This window comes from Tachysurus vachellii, chromosome 7, assembly GCF_030014155.1.
Source record: "Tachysurus vachellii isolate PV-2020 chromosome 7, HZAU_Pvac_v1, whole genome shotgun sequence".
NCBI lineage: Eukaryota > Metazoa > Chordata > Actinopteri > Siluriformes > Bagridae > Tachysurus > Tachysurus vachellii.
In genome coordinates this window covers 10,257,444-10,278,276 of record NC_083466.1, presented here as the reverse complement: position 1 = coordinate 10,278,276, position 20,833 = coordinate 10,257,444, and the positions used below count along the sequence as shown (strand labels likewise).

Here is a 20,833-nt window from a genome sequence, read left to right as displayed (position 1 = left end):
GTAATGTTTTCTATTCAGAAAGCTGGTACTTTTTTCAATATTTCATCCAGTATTGCAATTCCAATAAAATTCCAACGAGGATGGATTTATTTTACATAAAGTCTAAATCACATATCTAGAATGCTTTCAATCTATTGTTTAAGTACTACAATATAGTCAAAACTCTGGAAACCTTAGGATTTATTAGAATGATAGTTTCTTTACACACAAACATCGCATAGCTTCTTATTATCTATAAATAAATCGGGGTGAATATTTTATTTCTCTAACTACATTTTTTTGGATATCAAACCTTTTGGGCAGCCTTTTAAGCATACTCGAGTCTCAGGGAACACAGATATATATAGTGGCTTTATCTTATTTAAAGCAAGATCTAATGTAATATTTAATTTGAACATATTCTGTGAAGCAAGACGTGTATTCTTGGTGAATAGCTTAAAAGGAAGCGCTTGGATTTCTTAAAGCAGTAGAAAAATCAGTCTGTGAAACAAAAAAATGCACTTTTTCCACAATACCGAGGCAGCTTCATGTTAGCTCCATTCTTGACTACATTTCTTTTGTTTACTCTTATAAAAAAATTCTTGCCATCTTAAATGTCTTTACCGTTAATAACGGATACAACAATTTGACACAAAATCGAGTTACTTTAGCAGAAATATCAATCCTGCATTTTAATTAATATCTTTAAAATGTAATTGCTGTTAGAGGATTCACTGCACAGAGATTTCATGTCATTAAGATTGATGCTGATAAATGATTTTCTCTTTGGAAGCTGTCTCTTTTCATCTGCTAAATACCACTGGGGAAAATGTAACAATCGTATGAGCACCAAAATACATATCCTTGTTATTTCAGAACATAAAGAATTGTGTACCAAACTGAAAAACTCAATGCTCACATTTAAAGTACCTGTACATCTGCCCATTTATGCGGTTATCTAATCAGCCAATCAAGCAGCAGCAGCAACAGCAGCATTGCAACACAGCAATTCATGCAAATGCAGTTTAAGAGCTTGAGATAAACATCAGAATAGGAAAAAAGTGTGATCGCTGTGATAACCATGTCAGCTATGTTGGTGCCAGATGGGCTGGTTTGTGTAGATTTGGATATACTCAAACTAGCCCATCTGGCTCCAACATGGTTGACATGGTTATCACAGCGATCACACTTTTTTCCTATTCTGATGTTTAGAATATTAGAATAGTGCAAAAAAAAAACAAATATTTGCCTGGACAATAAGTCTATAGTAACTTAAATAACAACTCTTTACAACTGTGGTCATAACAAAAGCATCTCAGAACACACAACACATCAAACCTCAAGGTGACAACAGCAGGAGCCCACATCAGGCTACACTCCTGCAAACCCAGAACAGAAATTGGAGTCTATCATGAGTACATGCTGCTTACCTCAGATTCCTGTTCTAGGCTACAGGAGTGGAACCAAATATGACCATCTCCTATCGTATCTCATCTACCTCAAAGCTTGATAATTGTTTAATAAATGTGTGTGAGCTCATCAGTTTCTACAGTACTCAAACCGGCTCATCTGGTACTAACATCCATGACACAATTAAAGTCACATTTAATTTTACTTTTATTACTTGAAGCTCTTGGCCTGTATCTGCAGGATTTTCCTTGGCTGATTAGATAACTGCATAGCTGATCAGACGTACAGGTTTTCCTATTTAAGTGAGTGTTGAGTGTAGTGGTATAACATATTTAACATTAACATATATCATTATCATAATTATTAAAATGTAACCCTAAAATCTGATCATTATTATCTTTTTGCTGGCACTGGATAAAGCAGAACTCCACTAAATGTGGAAAGCACCTCGGTGGACGCTGAAATTGCCAGAGTTCCTGATGTTTTTACCACCCCCACATTCTGACCTTGTCTGAGATCAAGGACAAGGTTGGCAGAGGCAGAGCCTCCACAGAGACACCCTGTTGATGCCTTATTCTCTGCTCCAGCTGTGTCAAGCTTCTGGATGCTACGATTGGCCACTGAGAGGACTGCTTCCACACTACCTCCTTTCTGGGCCATTATCACGACACTCAACAAGTACCGGCCGTCAGTAGGCACAGTGAACACACCTAGAGTACATGAAAGGATGTTTATATCGTCCTGTACTGTATTTGTCTTCACAGTGTTAATAAAGATATACTGTACTGAGCACGGGGGTTGTACCTGTATGTGGGTCATAGTGGCCTCCATCGTTCAGCAGCACTTTGTTGAAGCGAATGATGCCGACCTCTTCAGAAAATGGAAAGAGGGTCAGACCAGCCGAAAAGGAGACACTTACACTCATAGGACCTGGAACACACGCCAGAGTTAACAGAAAATGTAAAGATGGACAAAGACACTTTGGTACCAAGATTCATTCATTCATTCATTCATTCATTCATCTTCTACCGCTTATCCGAACTATTCTCGGGTCACGGGGAGCCTGTCAGCATATATCAGGCATTATCTCAGCATATATCTCAGGCATTATTGGGCATCAAGGCAGGATACACCCTGGATGGAGTGCCAACCCATTGCAGGGCACACACACACACACACACTCATTCACTCACGCAATCACACACAATTTAGAGATGCCAATCAACCTACCATGCATGTCTTTGGACCGGAGAGGAAACCGGAGTACCCGGAGGAAACCCCCGAGGCACGGGGAAAATATGCAAACTCCACACACACAAGGCGGAGGCGGGAATCGAACCCCCAACCCTGGAGGTGTGAGGCAAACGTGCTAACCACTAAGCCACCGTGCCCCCTGCTTAGATTTTTTAGTAATCACCATTGCTTGTTTCTTTTTAAAATGGTCAATTCATTAACTTTATTAAATGCACATTATAAGCCATAACATCCCTTTTTACTCTGTTCATCTGATTATCCCTGTATGAACTGAATTGCTCTGTACGCTATTTCTTGTGATAAAAATGATAAATGAAAAATACCTGGAAGAATATGAGCTGTAACAGAGACTGGGACCGCTGGAGAAAAGCCTGAAGCACACAAATAATATGTAATTAGCTGTTAAAGGCACTCTAAGAAGTTCTAATAGCTTTAAGACAAATGGTATTCACACATTATAATGAAAACACCATAATGACGCATAAATCTACTCACCTGGAGCTGAAGAAAAGCCCTTAACAGGTGCCTTACTGCCACTGCTGCCCTGAGGGGGTTGTGATGTAAGCTTGGTTCCAGGTGGCCCTGCTTCTCCAGACTCTAGAACTGGAGCGGCTTTCTCCATGAGAACACTAGAGTCCTCCATACCAGAACGAACACCTGGACCTCGAGTGAAAAGAGTCAGGAGGAGTGATAAAATTAGGAGAAAGCGAGTAGTGAAATTTAATGACAGTAATGATGGAGTTAGCTCTCTGTATATAGACAACAGATCTGAAGGTCCGTTTATAATGAAGTACTGTTTACTAAGTGTACAGGGGGTAACTATACTGTGTATGAGAATATAAACAGACAGACAGATAGATAGATAGATCGATGGAAGGAGTTTGAACAGTTTGTGACTAGGTACTTAATCACAAACTGTTCAACCTCGTTCTATCCAGGAAGAGAAACAGAACCATCCTCATTTTAGCAAAGCGCTTCCGTATCATAAATGTACTGTGTAACAGCATCTATCAAAAAGAGCTCACATATAAATATTAACAAAAGAAAGAGACAAATCCACACTTGGCCAAGATGTGTCCATCTTATCATCTCGGTTTCTTATAGCTATGTATACCTATGTAAGGGACGATCCAGCGCTTACTTAGTATTGTTTGTTTATTTGTTTGTTTGAGGTTAATAGCAAATTTGCCACAATACCTATTGATGTTAATAACAAGCAATCAAAAAGCTATGTCACTAGGGGACTTGTGTAAATATTACAACATACTTCATCAGTATTTCTGTCATGGTCTAATGCTCCAGTTGACAACCATTAAAAACTAATCATTACACAATCTACAGTACTGCCAAAGCAACATATTGCACTCTCTTGATCACAAGCCAGAAAAAAGCAGGGAGATCCTGCTTTCTCGGAATGCAAGAAGTCTCTAAGTTTTTCTCTGTATCCATACTTTTACAAGTAATAATGCTGCTAAATACATCAACTTGAACCTTAACCACAGTAACCAAATAGATTTTTTTTTTTACCAGCCCAAAGTCTACAAAAGGTCAAAACTGTCAGATATTCCTATTTCTTATATGTACACTTAATCCCCACCAAAATATTCCAACATGCCCCCACACACATACTGTAAGCCTGGGTGTTTTCTAACTGCACCCTTGCTAGTCATGAACACTCCACTCTCCACAAGTTAGCAATGTGATGCTGTTCACTGCTGCTAGCTTTTCAGGCAACACTTACAATGATATAAGGCTGACTCATAAAAGTGGCCACATTACTGCTTATTTATGCTTAGTTTCTCTCTATTACCCTCTCTAGGGCCTATGAGTATGCACTTGGCATGGATTTATGGTGGGGGGTAAGAAGAAGGAGAGGCTCAGAGAAATTAAGTGAAGTGTTTCGAAGGAGCAACGGTGCATTTTTTTGCTCCTCTATGTTCAAAGTATTGGGCACACAGCTGGACTGAATTATCTCCATACACCTAAATACAACTCAGGTTCAAATACTTATGAAGAATATATATATATATATATATATATATATAAATAATTCAGTCCAGCTGTGTGCCCAATACTTTATACAGTCCAGCTGTGTGCCCAATATATATATATATATTATTGGCATTGCTTTAGACATTATGGGGTGAAAGAAAGTATAAAGTTTGCTTGGTGAGGAAACTGGATTTCATCATCTAGTCAGACTGCAAAAAAAAAAGAGATTTAAAAATTGGACATGTGTTCTAAGGCTAGTACAAATCCAAGGAATGATAAAGACTTTCATATAAAATATTTACTGGTGACCGGTTTTTGCTAATTGCCTACTAATGCTGATCCCCTGGGGATTTGACACACAACACTCACAGAGTTTACACAATATGGTGCAAAGAATATTGACAGTTTTGTGGGAGAGAGAGTGAGGTCAGAAGAAAACTCATATAATCACTCTGTGCAACTCTAGCCAACAGAAAAGCATCTCGGTATGCAAAAAAGATCCAACCTTGTGGTAGATCAGTTATAACAGTATAAGACTCCTGAACACAAACTAACCCAAACTGGACAGAAAAAGAAGGTCACCAAGCCTTTTATCAAATTGTCCAGTGTGGGTGAGTCTATAGAACCTAACTACCGTTTATTGTCATTGACACCTCTTTCTACAGCCTTTCAAGCTCAGCTCCTTATTTAGCGCCATAGAGATATTATTACACTTGATGTTAAAAACAAAATGCAACATATGTTAATTGAGGTCTATTATGGCAGACATCACCAATCCTTGTGCTATGAAGATTTTCACTGTATGTTGAGCAGCAAACAGACAGTTAATGACAGGGTTGACAGGCTGGGCAAGTGTTAGGCAAGTTTTAAAATTGTTGATTTAGACTAAATAAATGAAATTGAAAAATATGTTGGTCTAGCGTGTTTAGCGTCAGGTTTTTGTGTGGTTTGTAATGAAATTGGTCTGGAATCTTATTAAACATATACTGTATGATTGTATATTGTTTACTCTCAACTGTCTATTACAAGGTTACTCTAAACATTTATTAGTAATAAAAAAAAAAGCGTACAAACCTCTTAAATGAATTCATGTTTTATTCTATGCACAGAATTTGATAACGTTGTTCTGCCTCACCAAAATCTATGGTCATGCTTTTGGAACGGTGAAAGGTGGTTTGCCTGCCTGTAATATTTTCATGACATAACTATTGCACTACAGTTCTATCCCAGATATAAAGAAATGAAATGTAAATGTAATAATGTAAACCACTGTGACTAATGAGCAACTTATACATTCCCATGTTAATGAACATGGCTTGTTTTTTCCCCCCACAGGGGATTCATGTCTGACCCCATGCATTATAGCAAAAACTGTTTGCTCCTGCGATTTTGTTTTCTGTTTTAAGCTTGCAGTGAAATGAAGGGATAAACGCATGCTTTTCTGTCCATCTGTCCTAAAACCTTTCCTATCTTCTACACGGTACCATCCAGCACTTAATGGATAACATTTTAAGAATATTAAAACTGTTGTCACTTTAAGCCCATTTGGCTCTTTAAACAACCACCTGATCTATCTGACAACCAGTAAAATGCAGCATTGATGTAAAATCGCTGGTTTTAGGCTGGATAAAGGTATTCAAAATGACAAGGAGTTACTGTCTCACGCTTTGTATTTCTCACAAGCTCATATCAGAGCAAAGCTGATAAGCTAACTATCATTTCCCTGAAAATGGAGTCCAGTAATCAGGCAACTCCAGTAGTTTAGATAAAATGTCTATATTTATATATGCAGCTGAGAGTGGACAAAGCAGACAGGACAGGACAAACAACAGCAGTCATAGTTCAAATGTCACTAAGGATCATAGAGAGAACACAGTACCACACACACACACACACACACAAACAAACGTACAGCATTAAAAGGGTAAGCTGCCTAACTCAAAGAACCTGAGCGACTACAAGAGGTTAATTTGTTACACGGTCTTCTGAAGCCATAAATGGTTTGTTGTTTACTCTGTTAAGGTATAAAAAATAAGATTATGTACAATAGTCATGTGTTCTTGGAACATCTGTCAAGTATCACACTTAGTACCTAATTTATATTTGCTATTACGGTTTGTTGAATAAAAGCTGAGGAAGTGAAGTAATTATATTTAAATAGGAAGAAAACCACAAATGATCCTTAATGCTTCAAATGCTGGAGTGCTGCAAAGACATCATTAGCTTTTAAGTTTTTTAAATGCCTGCTGGCTAATCGTTACTGTTTTTATAACACAGGTCAAATGAGTAGCAGTGTTTTTTCTCTCTCTCTCTCTCTCTCTCTCTCTCTCTCTCTTGTGCGCGCTAAAGCTTCACAAAAAAAAGACCATCTTTGGCCCAGCTTTGGGCCTCATCTTGTTAAAGCAGGCAACATGTGTGTCCAATCAGAGTCCACAGAAAAAAGTACTACCTCCGTTACAAGAGAAAAGGCCTTCCTGTTAATTTTACCATCTTTCCAATGAATAGCTAAATAATGCCAGAAGCAATATAAGCAATACAGCTACTTAAAAGGTACATCTTGAAGATGTCCTCATAAATCACTTTGAGAACATTTGGTCCTCAGTAAGAGCTAAATACCTTTGTATAACACACACAAACCTGAGAAAAAATCTTTTCCAAACAGGAACCTATAGGGGTGATTCCTAAATAACTATGTGTATCTAAGCATTACTTCCAGGTGGCGCACAGCTGCTGTTTAGGGTCTCACGTGAATTACGAGAGTTATGCAGTCTGAATAAATGTTTTTGTACTTAAAATACTCACACTGTACAACACAAATGTAGAAATGAAGAATAAAATATATGTAGATTATAAATTATAATATAATAAATTTATCATCATTGACTGTTTGCTATTCAAACATGATGTTATCTTTTCTATAGTAAACTTCTTATTCACTGAGACTGGTGGGAACTAAGAATAATCTAATAATATTATAATGCTAATAATTGTTATAGTCACAATTACTTTTGCTTAATAAACATTTAGCTTTTTTCCACCACAGGAAAGTCTTCACAACTTGTTTCATGCATACCTGTATATTGTGTAAGGTTGGTGGTTCCATGCTGCTTGCCTGCTGCAGTGTGTGTATTTTCTCTCAGTGTGCTGATGTCTGTAGTGTGAGTAATGACAGTGCTGTTCAGCTTTCGGACACAGTTCCAGAGGCCACTGACATGTTTGTTGAGTCCATCTTTAATTCTCTTAAGACTGTCGGACATTGGTTCCAATCTACCGCAGAGCCTTTCAACGTTGACCACCCTTCCATCCATTCCAGACAAGATCTCCTCCACTTTGTTGGCAGATTCTTGGCCCCTCCCACAAGCTTCCTCCAGTTCAACTAGTTTGTTATAAAGGCCGCCGTCTGTATGACACTGAAGGCTTTTGGACTCATTGAGAATTTGAACTGAGCTCTCCAAATGTGTAACTTGCTGCAGAAGAGAGCTCACCTCACCCTTCAGACTCTGCGTCTGTTTCTCCATATCTAAAATATTTTGGCTGTTATCTTTTGGTATAGTGTGCAATTGTATGTCTTGAATGACCTGTAGAGCTGCACTGATCTTGCTCTCCAAGGTTTTGTTCTGAGCCTCCAGTTCCTTTGCCAGCTCACTTCTTAACTTTTCCTCCAGTTTGAACCAGTGAGTTTCTGTACTCTTTTCTTCTTGGCTAAACCTTGTGTTCAATACCTCCTCTAAAGCCTTCTGTTGCTTGTTTGTTGCATTTACAGCATTAGCCAAGCTCTGATGCACATTCTTTAGGCTTTGGATCTCAACTTGAAACTGAGCAACTGCCAATCCTTTAGAAGTGCTATTTAAAACAAGGTGCCTCAGGTCCTGGATTTCTTGGCGCAAGTCACTTTCTTTGGATTCAAGGAGCTCAGTAAGACTTAGGTAGGAGGTCTCCTGTTCATCACAATGCTCTTTGACTGACTCCACTTTGTAGTCACAGGAGTTCTTCAAATCAGCCATCTTAATATCCATTCCCTCCATTAGCTCCTCACGAAGTGCTTGAAGTTTTTCATCAATAAAAGCCTTGCATTGGCACTCAGTGGCCAAGGTAGAGGAAGGGAGTGGAACTGAGGTACCACTGGCTGCCTCTTTTAGCTGGTTCATCTGGCTTTCAATCTGCTGAATCTTGGCCTCCAATCCCTGAATGGTGTTGGTGTTGGTGCTGATTGTGTTAGAAAGGTGGGAGACCTGATTTTGAAGCTCATCAGGAACTGGAAAAATTGTTAGGTCTGAAGGCAGCACAATGCTCTCAGTTCCTCCAGTCAGTGCATCCTGTGGTTGCCGCAGATGGCCAAGTAAGTTCAGGATTATCTTGCTTGCATCTTCTTGCAGATCTAGACGCATGTTAGCATTTGCAGTTGTCATAGCAGACTGCATGTCAAGGACAGTTTGAGAAAGACGTTGTACTTCTTCTTCTAACTCTCGAACACGACGACTATCATGTTGCCCTCTCTGTGCTCCAGACTCTCCACCTTCATTCCAAGGGTGTCTGGTTTGTCCACTTTGTCCAAATTGTGTCCAAGGATGGGCACCAGCGGTAACATCTGGTCCTACAGTAGGAAAATAATTAGAATTAAGATTATTAAACATAGTTTTTTTTCTATTTTTTTAAGTAAGTGTATACTCAGACACCAGAATGAATACAACTAAAACCACAACATCTTTAAGTGCTCAAACAGGTAGTATTAAAATTAACAAAAGTCATCATAGCTCCTTGGTGTTCTATTTTCCCTGACTTGATTTTGATCAACCAGGCTCCTAAAGCTTCTATTGTCCAGTACAAGTCCTACCAACACTCTGTTGTGGTTTGTGACTAGAGGGCAGATCTGGTTGTAGTTCCCGGACAACTTGAGGTGACAGAGCATCCTTGAGCTCCATGCAGTCATAACCACGGTAACCTGGGCAACACCTCCACTCCAGCTCAGTCACCTGCTTGTAGCCCACCTTGTATGTTGGTCTTGTGTGGATGCGGTATCTAAATTCACAAATAAAAAACTAACAATTAAGTAAAGGTGAACTAGTCAAAATACAATATTTACAATACAGTTCATAGAACAGCACCATGTTAGTATGTCATCTATAGATTCTAACATTCCAATATCCCAACCGTAATAGGGTTACTGTTATGAGATTTTAGCGTTTAGAGAGTTTAATAAACTGCACCTGATCTTGTATGGATGATCGCTCTGTCTGCATAGACATTCATGAGCCCTTATGCAGAGCATACACAAATTAAAATCTTTAAGAAGAAACGGTGCAAGACAGCAATGCACGTCACATAATTCACTGATTTAATTCAAGCCTGACACACATCTGGAAAGCAGCTTTCAAGGCAGGGGGCAGTGATTTGTGTGTGTGTGTGTGTGTGTGTGTGTGTGTGTGTGTGTGTGTGTGTGTGCATTTGAGCTAGAGAGTATGAGCTCACACACAGCACTTGCAAAATGAATGCCAGAAGTCAACCGTAAAACTCACAGAGGACAAGTCACTTGTGGATGCCTTACATAAGTGCTTCCTATGATTTTCCATCTCCGGGACCATTTAACCAATCAGTTTTGACTTAGAACCCAGAAAAAAATATATGATATATAAAACTTCAAGTTTCAAACCTCATCTGACATTAAAGAGGTAAAGATCATGTTCATTTGAAAGTTAACCAATTATCAGATCACATAATTACACTGAAGCAGTTAGCTGGATGTAAACCTGATTGCTCCCAACCAAACCCCCCACCCCCACCCCCATCAAACTGTATTAACATTAGATAATGTACTTATTTCATTTTAATCCAGCATCGCTTTAAAAAGCTCTGGCATATCCCTTGACTTCTGTGTTTGATTGGCTGCCTTAGGTATTAGGCAAGAACCTCAGCTACAGTGACCTCTTAACATTGTCATAAATAAGTTGGTTTCTAGAAGATATTAGACAACCACTACATAAAGAGAAATCATTAAGGCTGAACTGGCAATGCTGTGTTGTCTATCCCCAGTGGAATGTTCTGGTGATCTATGACCTTATCTTAGGTCATTTCCTGCAGTAGAAATGATGCCATTGGTGAAATGTAACACATATACAGTACATGCATTGGGTAAAAAAATCTCTTGCTGTCTTCTGTCAACCAGTGTCTGCTAGCAAGTGTGTATGTTTGGGAGGAAAAAAGGAGGAAATAGTAAGTAATCATTTGCTTACTCAGATTTGTGCTATGTTTCTGCTAACCAAAAATGTAGTCAATCACCAAAAATCTTTTTTTTTTCCTGAAATATGTGCATATCACACTGAATACAATTCTGATGTGGTGTCATACAGGGACCCAAGGGGTCTGGCATATGCAGGGGGTCTGTTTTTTATTGTTTGTTATGTTGTTGCAGTTGAGGACATACCACAACTTGATAATAGCAAGGTTTTTATAGTTCTTCTATTAGCCAATGAGACTGGTGGGTTGCTTAAGAGGGTTTAAGCCAAACCTCAACAGCACACATAGCAAGTATTCCTGTAATTAATGTCAAATTCTAAATGTCATTTTAATAGAAATAAAAAGGCTACATCATTCTTAAAGCAGACTTTTTTTTTTTAACTTTGTTCCAAAGTTTCAACATAGATGAAGTCAAAACAATAGCTGGTTTTCTAAATATCGATTTTCTGATGTGCAATTACATAGATTATAATACAATGATACAATAATATAGAGTAATTATGAAATAGCTCCATGCATGTCTACTTTTCATGCATGAAAATCCAAAAGCATTAGGAAAAAACTTTAATATTCACATAGCAGCATAACAAACTAATTTTTGCAGCTCATTTTGGGTCACACAAACTCCCATAACTTCACAGGTCTACGGTAAAAAGAAAGTAGACTTGAATGATCAACAAAACTTTTTTTGGCAAGTGGAAAATTGTGTTCATTGGAATTCTTGCCACACTTTTCCATTAATGATCCACTTTATGATGACAATTTAAAAGGACTGATTGTTTATAGCATATAGAGTTCTCACTCACTCACTCACACATTTTCTACCGCTTATCCGAACTACCTCGGGTCACGGGGAGCCCGTGCCTATCTCAGGCATCATCGGGCATCAAGGCAGGATACACCCTGGACGGAGTGCCAACCCATCACAGGGCACAAACACACTCTCATTCACTCACGCAATCACACACTACGGACAATTTCCCAGAGATGCCGCATATAGAGTTAAAACTACCAATTTAGAGACAATAAATACAGACTATTTCCTCTAAAGCTGCATGAATTCAGAGCAAAGTATCAGCCAGCATGAGTCTCTGGTCTTTTCATTACTTGAGAACTCAGGTGACCAATAAAACCATGTGTACCTACGCATGTTCTAGAGCAACTTACATTCCAGTTTGAGTACAATGAGGCTGATGTTCAGGACAGGGTGCATTGTCAGACTCCACACTTTCCGTCACTCCCAGCACAGCGCACGTCACGTTCTTGTGCACTACAAATGCACACCAGTTTCTGTGCCATAACGTGAAAAGAACCGATAATAATGTCAATCATCTGATAGCATCAAGGCTAAATAGTCAGACAGTAAGAACCGAAAATATATCTAAAAGAACCTAACATCGAGCTGACTACATGCTAGATGTGTTTTAAAGCATGATAAACTAAGTAATGTGCAAACTATTACACAGCTCAATGTTATAAACTGTTATAACATCTGCACCACAGTAAACTACGGTGTTATTACAGTTTATCCATGGTGTAGTAAAGTAAAACAAAGCAGCTTTCCTTACACTCTCAGAAATAAAGGTACCAGACTAGATTTCCACCATTACTGTCTATATTAGTTACATAAATTAGTAAGACATATTGTGTATTTTTTCAGCTTATAATATTATTTATTTATTCAGCTTTCAGTGCATTTTAAGCTTAAAAGGTACATTAGTAGTCCTTAGGGATGAATTATATACGTTTAAAATGTTTATATACATATATTATTTATTTATTTATTTATTTTTTAAAGGTACAAATGACGTATCCTAGAAAGTCCCACCCAAAAAGTAAAGTTTGTTTATTTCTGAGAGTATAGGAGGAAAAAGAGAAGCGTATTCGTGCATGAGGCATTAAACTGCTTTAGCACTGTTTTACAGCTAAACTTTAAGCTTTACAGCTGTGACATAAACAGACACTCACTTGTTGCGTTGTTTCGGGCTCGAGCTGGAATACGGAGCGCCTTGGAATAAACTGTATATCGACGGAGTAGCGAAAGTCAATGAAAAGGTCAGCGTGAGAAAAGCCGCAGACTGCAGCATGTAGCACACAGACGCACACTTCATCTTATAACAGCTTGTAAACTCATATGTGAACAAAGTCAGAGCTGATGGTAATGTGGGAGGCTGACACTCTCTCTCTCTCTCTCTCTCTCTCTCTCTGTGTGCGTGTGTTACAGATGTTAGTGTCTCCGCCCCCCACAAGTTTTGCTGCAGCTTTATTAACACACACGCTGCTTCTGTCCAGCTCTCATAATTCTCCATGGTCTCTCTCTGTGTCTGTCTGTCTCTCTGTATCTGTCTGTCTCTCTGTATCTCTCTCTGTATGTCTGTATCTCTCTCTGTGTCTGTCTGTATCTCTCTCTGTGTCTGTCTGTCGCTCTGTATCTCTCTATGTATGTCTATATCTCTCTCTGTGTCTGTCTGTCGCTCTGTATCTCTCTGTATGTCTATATCTCTCTCTGTGTCTGTCTGTCTCTCTGTATGTCTGTATCTCTCTGTGTCTGTCTGTCGCTCTGTATCTCTCTGTATGTCTATATCTCTCTCTGTATCTGTCTGTCTCTCTGTATCTCTCTCTGTATGTCTGTATCTCTCTGTATGTCTGTCTCTCTGTATCTCTCTCTGTGTCTGTCTGTCTCTCTGTATGTCTGTCTCTCTCTCTGTATGTCTATATCTCTCTCTGTGTCTGTCTGTCTCTCTGTATCTCTCTTTGTATGTCTGTATCTCTCTCTGTATGTCTGTCTCTCTCTCTGTGTCTGTCTGTCGCTCTGTATCTCTCTGTATGTCTGTATCTCTCTCTGTATCTGTCTGTCTCTCTGTATGTCTGTATCTCTCTGTATGTCTGTCTCTCTGTATCTCTCTCTGTGTCTGTCTGTCTCTCTGTATGTCTGTCTCTCTCTCTGTATGTCTATATCTCTCTCTGTGTCTGTCTGTCTCTCTGTATCTCTCTTTGTATGTCTGTATCTCTCTCTGTATGTCTGTCTCTCTCTCTGTCTGTCTGTATCTCTCTGTCTGTCTGTCTCTCTGTATCTCTCTGTATGTCTGTCTCTCTGTATCTCTCTCTGTATGTCTATATCTCTCTCTGTATGTCTGTCTCTCTGTATCTCTCTTTGTATGTCTGTATCTCTCTCTGTATGTCTGTCTCTCTGTATCTCTCTCTGTATGTCTGTCTCTCTGTATCTCTCTCTGTGTCTGTCTGTCTCTCTGTATCTCTATGTATGTCTATATCTCTCTCTGTGTCTGTCTGTCTCTCTGTATGTCTGTATCTCTCTGTGTCTGTCTGTCTCTCTGTATCTCTCTCTCTCTGTATCTCTCTCTCTCTGTGTGGGTGTCTCTCTCTCTCCCTCGTGAGAGTTTCATGAAAGTTTCACGACTTCATTAGACTCAATCTAGCGATTAGGGAATAATTTCTATTGCGCATGCGCGAAAAGTGCCACAGCTTTAAGGTCAACATGAGACAACAAACTCCATGAAGTCTAGCTCATTTATTTAAGTGCCACATTGGAGGCCCGCTGGAAACATCCCCTCTACATAAAAACCTTCTACTGCTGAGTGTGCCATTTGCTCATCAATGTGAGATTGATGACAATGTAAAGGGCCCTTTATTATGATCGTCCACTGACTGAATGTGAACGTGAAAAAGCAAATCCTTACTTGGGTGATCAACATATGGTTATCTGGGACCCTAAACAACTTTGCCCAAATGAAGGAGATTAAGGCATTTCTACAAAAATTGAGAAAACATTCTTTTTTATTTTCATCTAGGAATAAATGCTGATTTGATAAAGACTTACTCACTACTCACCTTACATTACTAAACTGTGGCCACAACTAAAATTATCTTATTATTTATAAAAAATGTAAATCACCAGCAGGGCTCCGTCCGATACACCCCAATATACAACATAATACCAGGCAAATGGATAAAAAAAAATAGTTTTGCAAATTTGTTGAGTGATTTAAACCAAATAACTGATTAGAAAGGCACAGCATAATTATTAATTAATAATTCTAGACGGAGTTAAATCTTTGACCTTTGATGGCTAATTCTAAAAAAATGGAAGGAAGTAAACATGCCATGTCATAATATGAACTGATTTTCAGTCATTAAAAGAGACAGTGTTAAGTAAAAACATATATTTTCTTTTTTTCCTTCAAATATAAAACATAAGAAAGTCTGTGTGGACACAGTCCATAACTTAAGTTCCCTTACAAACGAAGTCAGAAAAAGCAATCTGGCATACAAATATGGAGCAACAGTTAATTTTATACAATTTATAAAAGTATTAATGAAAACTTAAAAACAGGTAATAAAGACAGAAAACAGAAAAAACTTCACTCTTGGTAGAAAATAATTTGCATTTAACACAAACATCTTTTTCTAAAATACATCCATGTTGCAGCAGTAAATAAAATCTATTCATTTTGTGATTATTCTGCTTGTTGGTCTGAGATGATGGCATTTAAGGATCTGCAAGCAAAAATAAATAAATAAATAAATAAATAAATAAAAGTGAAAAATGCTGAAGTATTTATGCAGAAAGTCAAAACCTGTCAAGTCAACACAATCTGGCTAAAATGAAGAATCTTAATTAGTACCATTCATTTAACAGTACACATAAATCACAGTCCAGTTATTTAGTTCCCACAAGGAAAGTAATTTGCTAAAGGCACCAGTAACCACTACTCTGCTCTTCTACCACTTTCTATCTCACTTTCAGCCAAATGGGCTGTGTTTAATTTTGTGTTTAACTGAATTTCCATCTTCAATCTGCACTGCTTTAGTACTGAGCAAAAACACTGAGTAGCTGATGGCGATGCAGCACACGCTGCTCTACCACTAAAGCTCTCATGCACATTGATAGATTCTAATATACATGATTCATACCCAGTAGTTTTGGGGTTTTATGTCGGATCCTTTTTGCCGGAACGGACTCGTCTAACTCGTTTGTAAGGCTTCGTTTTACGGAACCAGGAGAAGTACGCACAGGAGTGCTGGCTGTAAAGAAAGCAGAAGTTTGAGCATGCAGGCATGTAGTATCGTTAGTATAATAGCTACTCGAGAACATAAATGAAGAATAATAATCATAAAAAACAAAAACACTGTCTTTTATTTATCTACAGCTCCCAAAGGAAGCAAAAGCTTACTACATAAACAATATACACACACCACACTTATAAAATTCACATACAGCCCCATGTCTACTCACTAAGTTTTTTCTCGATTTCTCTGAGCTCCTTCTCTTGCTGTTTGAGCTCCTGCTGTTTCTCGATCATAGCAGGACTCTGCAGATTCTCCACGTGCAAGTCGTAATCAGCCTTGACCTTTATTGCATTCTGTACTGCTATAATGTATTGTTGTAGCAGCTCTACACACACACACACACACACACACACTTACTTTAGTCAGTTCTGCTGACTCCTTTATCTTGTTATTATTGTCGTGTGTGTGTGTGTGTGTATATATATGTGTGTGTGTGTGTGTGTGTGTGTGTGTGTGTGTGTGTGAGAGAGAGTGTGTGTGTATGTATATGTATGAACAAAGACCTCAAATACAACATTGCAATAAAAATAGAAGATGTTGAGTAATCATGTGCGTTCAGAAAAAAATAATTTAAATGAATAAAAAAGTTTCAGTGAAGGAACTAAAGTGGTTTCTTATAAAAGCAGAGTATTGACAGAGCAGGCAGGTGACAAAATGACAACACAAATGCAATCCAATGACAGAACAAGACAGACGTATGATCAATGAGTGTTACCCTTCTGCTTGAACATGGTGTGATATTCTTGAGGCAATGGCGCTCCAAACACGTGACCTCTCAGTTTCTCCAATGGTGGAGCCTTGTTTTGTAAACCACCAAACTTCCCATTGCTACGGATACGCTCCCCTTGCCTTGTCAGCAGAGTAGGGCACTGCACCTTGCTCTGGACGACCTGTCAATCACACACTTAAAAGCTTAGTGTCATCTCACTAGGTCAAAAACAAACTGTCATCATACAAATTAAATTAGGATTAGAAATTAGGGGTATATATTTAAGGACACTTCATTTACTTCTGAGAAAAGTGTAGCCCCTGACACGTGACGGGAAAGGAAGTGAGTATGCCAGAAGACCAGGTGTCTGCTCCCGATTTAAGAAAACCTTGTGAGCAAGCACATTTTAATAACCGTGCTCGCTGATGGTGCTCGGTGTGCTATTAAAGATGCCGTTTAACTTTTTCCAGTTTTCAAATCTCAAAAGGCACATTCTCAGTTATTTGTGTGCACAATTATTTTCAGGTTGTTTTATTTATTTCTGTTTACATACAGTAAAATCTACACAGCCTACTGTAATGGTGAGAATACGGTTCCTTGAGCAGTGCAGCACAACTGCTACATTTCTAGAACAATGTTAGGCATAAATATTACGGTATTACTGTAGGATATTTATTCAGTTACAGCATTACAGCCCAAAAGTATTGAAACTGCAAGGTCAATTCTGTTGTTTTTGTTATAAGTGTTTACTATACACTTGTGTTTGAGATCAAAGCATGAATCGGCTGCTGCTGTTTTGATCGTTCCGTCCTGTTTGATTTCTGGTTGTTACGCAAGTCGCCCTGTACGATGTCTGTCAAATGGCGCAAATGTAAACTTACCCCTTTTCGGTAATGGTTAGCAGAATCCAAATCGTCCACTAATATGGTGTCTCCGAGGACAGTGGTGAAGACTGTTCAAACAAACAAATCATTACCAAAGCCATAAAAGACTCCCACAAAAGACACACGCACACACACACACACACACACTATTGTTGATGCCAAAGCTAGAAGCCTGTTGAAGGTATTTTGGCAAGGAATGGAGTGAGGGGCAAAAGGGTTTCCTACATACATAAACGGGGAAACCCTGCACATACCAAACATATAAGCATCTGTAACAACTGAAATCTAATTATCAAAGAGTGGTACACATAAATCTAAATTTGAAGACAAAGAGCACATTGTATTGTGTACAGAAACCAGACTCCAGGGGGTTCCTTGAGAGTAATTCTTCTATACATGCATCATTTTCTAGTTATCCCTGCAGTCTGCGGAACACAATTTCCCCCAGCCATGGAAGCAAATGATGGTAGCCCCCACGCTGGATCTGTCATCTGGAAACAATCTGGGAGGGGAAGTGAGTCTACTCACACAGCAGAACATCATGCCACATAACATCACACCAGTGAAAGGGCAACTGCTATGAAAACCCAACACAGTGGGAATACTACAAGTTACTAACCCATTAAAACCCATCACCACCCTAGATGACTCAAAAAGGAAATAATGATTCAGCTCTGTCCATAATTTTTGGCTTTGTGGAGGGTTATGGAATGTGTCTAGTCATGTGTGCCTGTGGAATAAGAGTGAGAACTCACCCTTGTTGCAGCTTTCTGCATGCTCAGGATAAATGAGCAGGTGTCTTGCGAACACGGGGTTTCCTACTGGAGTGAACATACTTTGACCGTTCCTGATGTGGGGCAGTGACCTAGCATAAAAACACACACAAAATCAGTCACAAATCAAATCAGTGACACAGAGCATGAGGAATAACTAGAAACCGATCTAACTATCCACACATCTTAATCACAGGGATCACATAATCCATGTAGGAATAATCATCTAATAATGTATGAGCATTTTATTTTTTGATGTGCTGTCTTTTTTAAATAAAGGGTGAAGTTTTCTTTAAGGAGATGTGTTTGACACGTGTACAGTTGTAAACTTCTGCTTCTGTAAATGTTAATCTTTAACAATAACTGTTAAACTGTTGTGTTATTGAAAGAATAACGCACTTCATGTGGCTATGAGAAGATAATCAACTTGGGCATAACAGGGAATTGTCATGCATCCCCAAAATTAGTCTGTGTAGCGTTCACTCTGTTTTACGTCCAATTCAGGACTACTACAGAACTCCATGGAAATGAAAAGGAACTTTAAACACGCAATGGAAGGCCAAACAGAGGGTTTGGGCAAAATAGAGGCTTCTTTGTTAACAGGAGCATAAACATGAGAAAAACAATCATGCAGTCTCCATGCAGACTGAATGTATAATGCTGAAAAACTCAATGACTGGCACCCTTGTACGTGTCAGCAAACTACTGGAGCCTGCCAACTGTATGTCCTGTTACTGTGAAGCTGAAAGTGTTTTATTCTCTTCATTACACTGCAGTTTATTAAAGATAAATATATCCGACTTTTTATCCCGTAGCTGTATTTACTTTTAGGCAATAATGTAAAAAATAAATAAATACAATTCAGATTCCTGATATCATTTACATTATAGCATCCAAGCTTCACAGTCATAATTAATGCTTCAAAATCTCATTTATGTCTAATTAAAAAGTTGTTCTTTTAATTGTTAAGCTTAAATTATATAATTATTATCTCTCACACAGGTCTCTGTAAACACGTTGATATCATCCTGTGATTTCAGTCAAACGACCCCCGAAGTTAGAAAGAAATGGACGTGCAAAACGAGATCTGAGCTCGTCAGTGCTGTGGTACGGAGCCGTTGTCCGTCACATGCACAGACATTTTTGTGGACGTACCTGTTGTTTGGTTTCCAGAAGACTGTATCTAGGGGTATGACTTGTTGCCGTCCTTGTGTGTCATCGTAGATTCTTTTTGCTGCAGCTGTTGTCACGGTAACCACACAGTCCATGTCACCAAGAAGATGCCAGGAAATGACCTTTGCTGCATCGTCGTCCTGAACAAGTGCCAGGTGTGCTATCTATAAAACAAACAGCTAGCAATGTTAACAAAATAATTACAGATGGTCACATTTGGTACACATTTGTCCTTCAAGTCTATAAAAAAAAAGATTTGAACACACACACACAAACGGACAGACACACAGACGGAAACACACCTTTCCTAGGACGTCTTGGCCGCCTCTGAATGGATCAGACATGGTACATTTTCGACGAGGCAGATTTTGTAGCCTCGTCAAATCTGCAGTCATTTGAGCAACTAAACCCTCAGCTGATGTCACCTAAACACAAGAGCACATAATTACTCTTATAGCTCAGAAAATGTAGTTTCCCCAAGTCATTTTGAAGCTTGAGGAACATATTGGGAACCCTGTCGTGTTTTAGGAAGCATCATTCTTTCTCTAACCACATTTTTTTCTAAGCCACACTCTCTCTCAGACATTTTTATGTGAGGGTTTATTCAAGAAAGAACTAGAAAGAGAAAGAGACTATGATCCACAGCTTGTGAGTCATTACCATTAAATATGCTGTGCGAAAGTAAAATATAAAACCGATTTTAATTTGGAAACTTTTGATGATTAAAGCTTTTCAGTTTTTGGCATCACACACAGTAATAAACTTATTACCAGTTATTCCGTCTAATTCCAAACCAACTGCATTAAACTCTAAAACATGGGAAACAACAGAACTTACATCTTGCATGAACCCATATTTGGAGCTAGACAAACCCGAGTAACTTCCCCCATATTGGGAAAACAAAGATTTTTACATGTGTGTAAAGAATGAGAAGTCTCTGAGTTTACGCACATCGGTTAAATTTGAAATATCTATGCCGGTTATCTTGATCGCCAGTTTTAGCTGAGTCTCTTTACCAACTGCATCTTGCAATTGACCTAAAAATAAACAGAAAAATGGAGATTAGTCAGGACACTGGAACTACTCTACAACCAATATAGAAAACAATGCATATGAACACAGTTTAATGCATACCCTTAAGTTCAGCTTCGAGTTGTTTGTTGGTCTCCAAAACATCTCTGTAGACTACAATAGACTGAGACAGCTGGTCTTTCTTTTTACTCATTGCAGCCATAACCTTCTGGTTTTCAGCATCTAAAATAGACAAAGGTGTACATTTGACTTTATTCCACCAATATATACATAAATACAATTAAGGTTCATTAGTTCTTTTCCTG

The 20,833-nt window shown here is 38.6% G+C and overlaps 2 protein-coding genes across 2 annotated transcripts in view; both read right to left on the bottom strand.

The window, feature by feature from the left end:
• Positions 1–1,132: 1,132 nt before the first annotated feature.
• On the bottom strand, positions 1,133–13,070 carry emilin2b (elastin microfibril interfacer 2b). Its single transcript, XM_060874179.1, has 8 exons — positions 12,838–13,070; positions 12,037–12,159; positions 9,470–9,654; positions 7,709–9,229; positions 3,139–3,306; positions 2,967–3,014; positions 2,194–2,319; positions 1,133–2,099 (listed from the first exon to the last, which is right to left on the bottom strand). Exons 1-8 carry the CDS (start codon positions 12,978–12,980, stop codon positions 1,783–1,785), a joined length of 2,631 nt encoding a protein of 876 aa, XP_060730162.1. The 5' UTR covers positions 12,981–13,070; the 3' UTR covers positions 1,133–1,782.
• A 1,965-nt stretch (positions 13,071–15,035) lies between these two features.
• The window catches only part of smchd1 (structural maintenance of chromosomes flexible hinge domain containing 1), a 31,968-nt gene continuing 26,170 nt past the window's right edge, over positions 15,036–20,833 (bottom strand). The window contains exons 40-49 of the mRNA XM_060874178.1: positions 20,631–20,750; positions 20,448–20,533; positions 19,799–19,921; positions 19,479–19,660; positions 18,306–18,415; positions 17,548–17,618; positions 16,673–16,847; positions 16,124–16,282; positions 15,802–15,912; positions 15,036–15,384 (exon numbers count right to left, since the gene is read on the bottom strand). Of these exons, the coding sequence (XP_060730161.1) occupies positions 15,377–15,384; positions 15,802–15,912; positions 16,124–16,282; positions 16,673–16,847; positions 17,548–17,618; positions 18,306–18,415; positions 19,479–19,660; positions 19,799–19,921; positions 20,448–20,533; positions 20,631–20,750 (1,145 nt within the window). The 3' untranslated portion in view covers positions 15,036–15,376. The remainder of the gene's footprint in view (positions 15,385–15,801; positions 15,913–16,123; positions 16,283–16,672; positions 16,848–17,547; positions 17,619–18,305; positions 18,416–19,478; positions 19,661–19,798; positions 19,922–20,447; positions 20,534–20,630; positions 20,751–20,833) is intronic.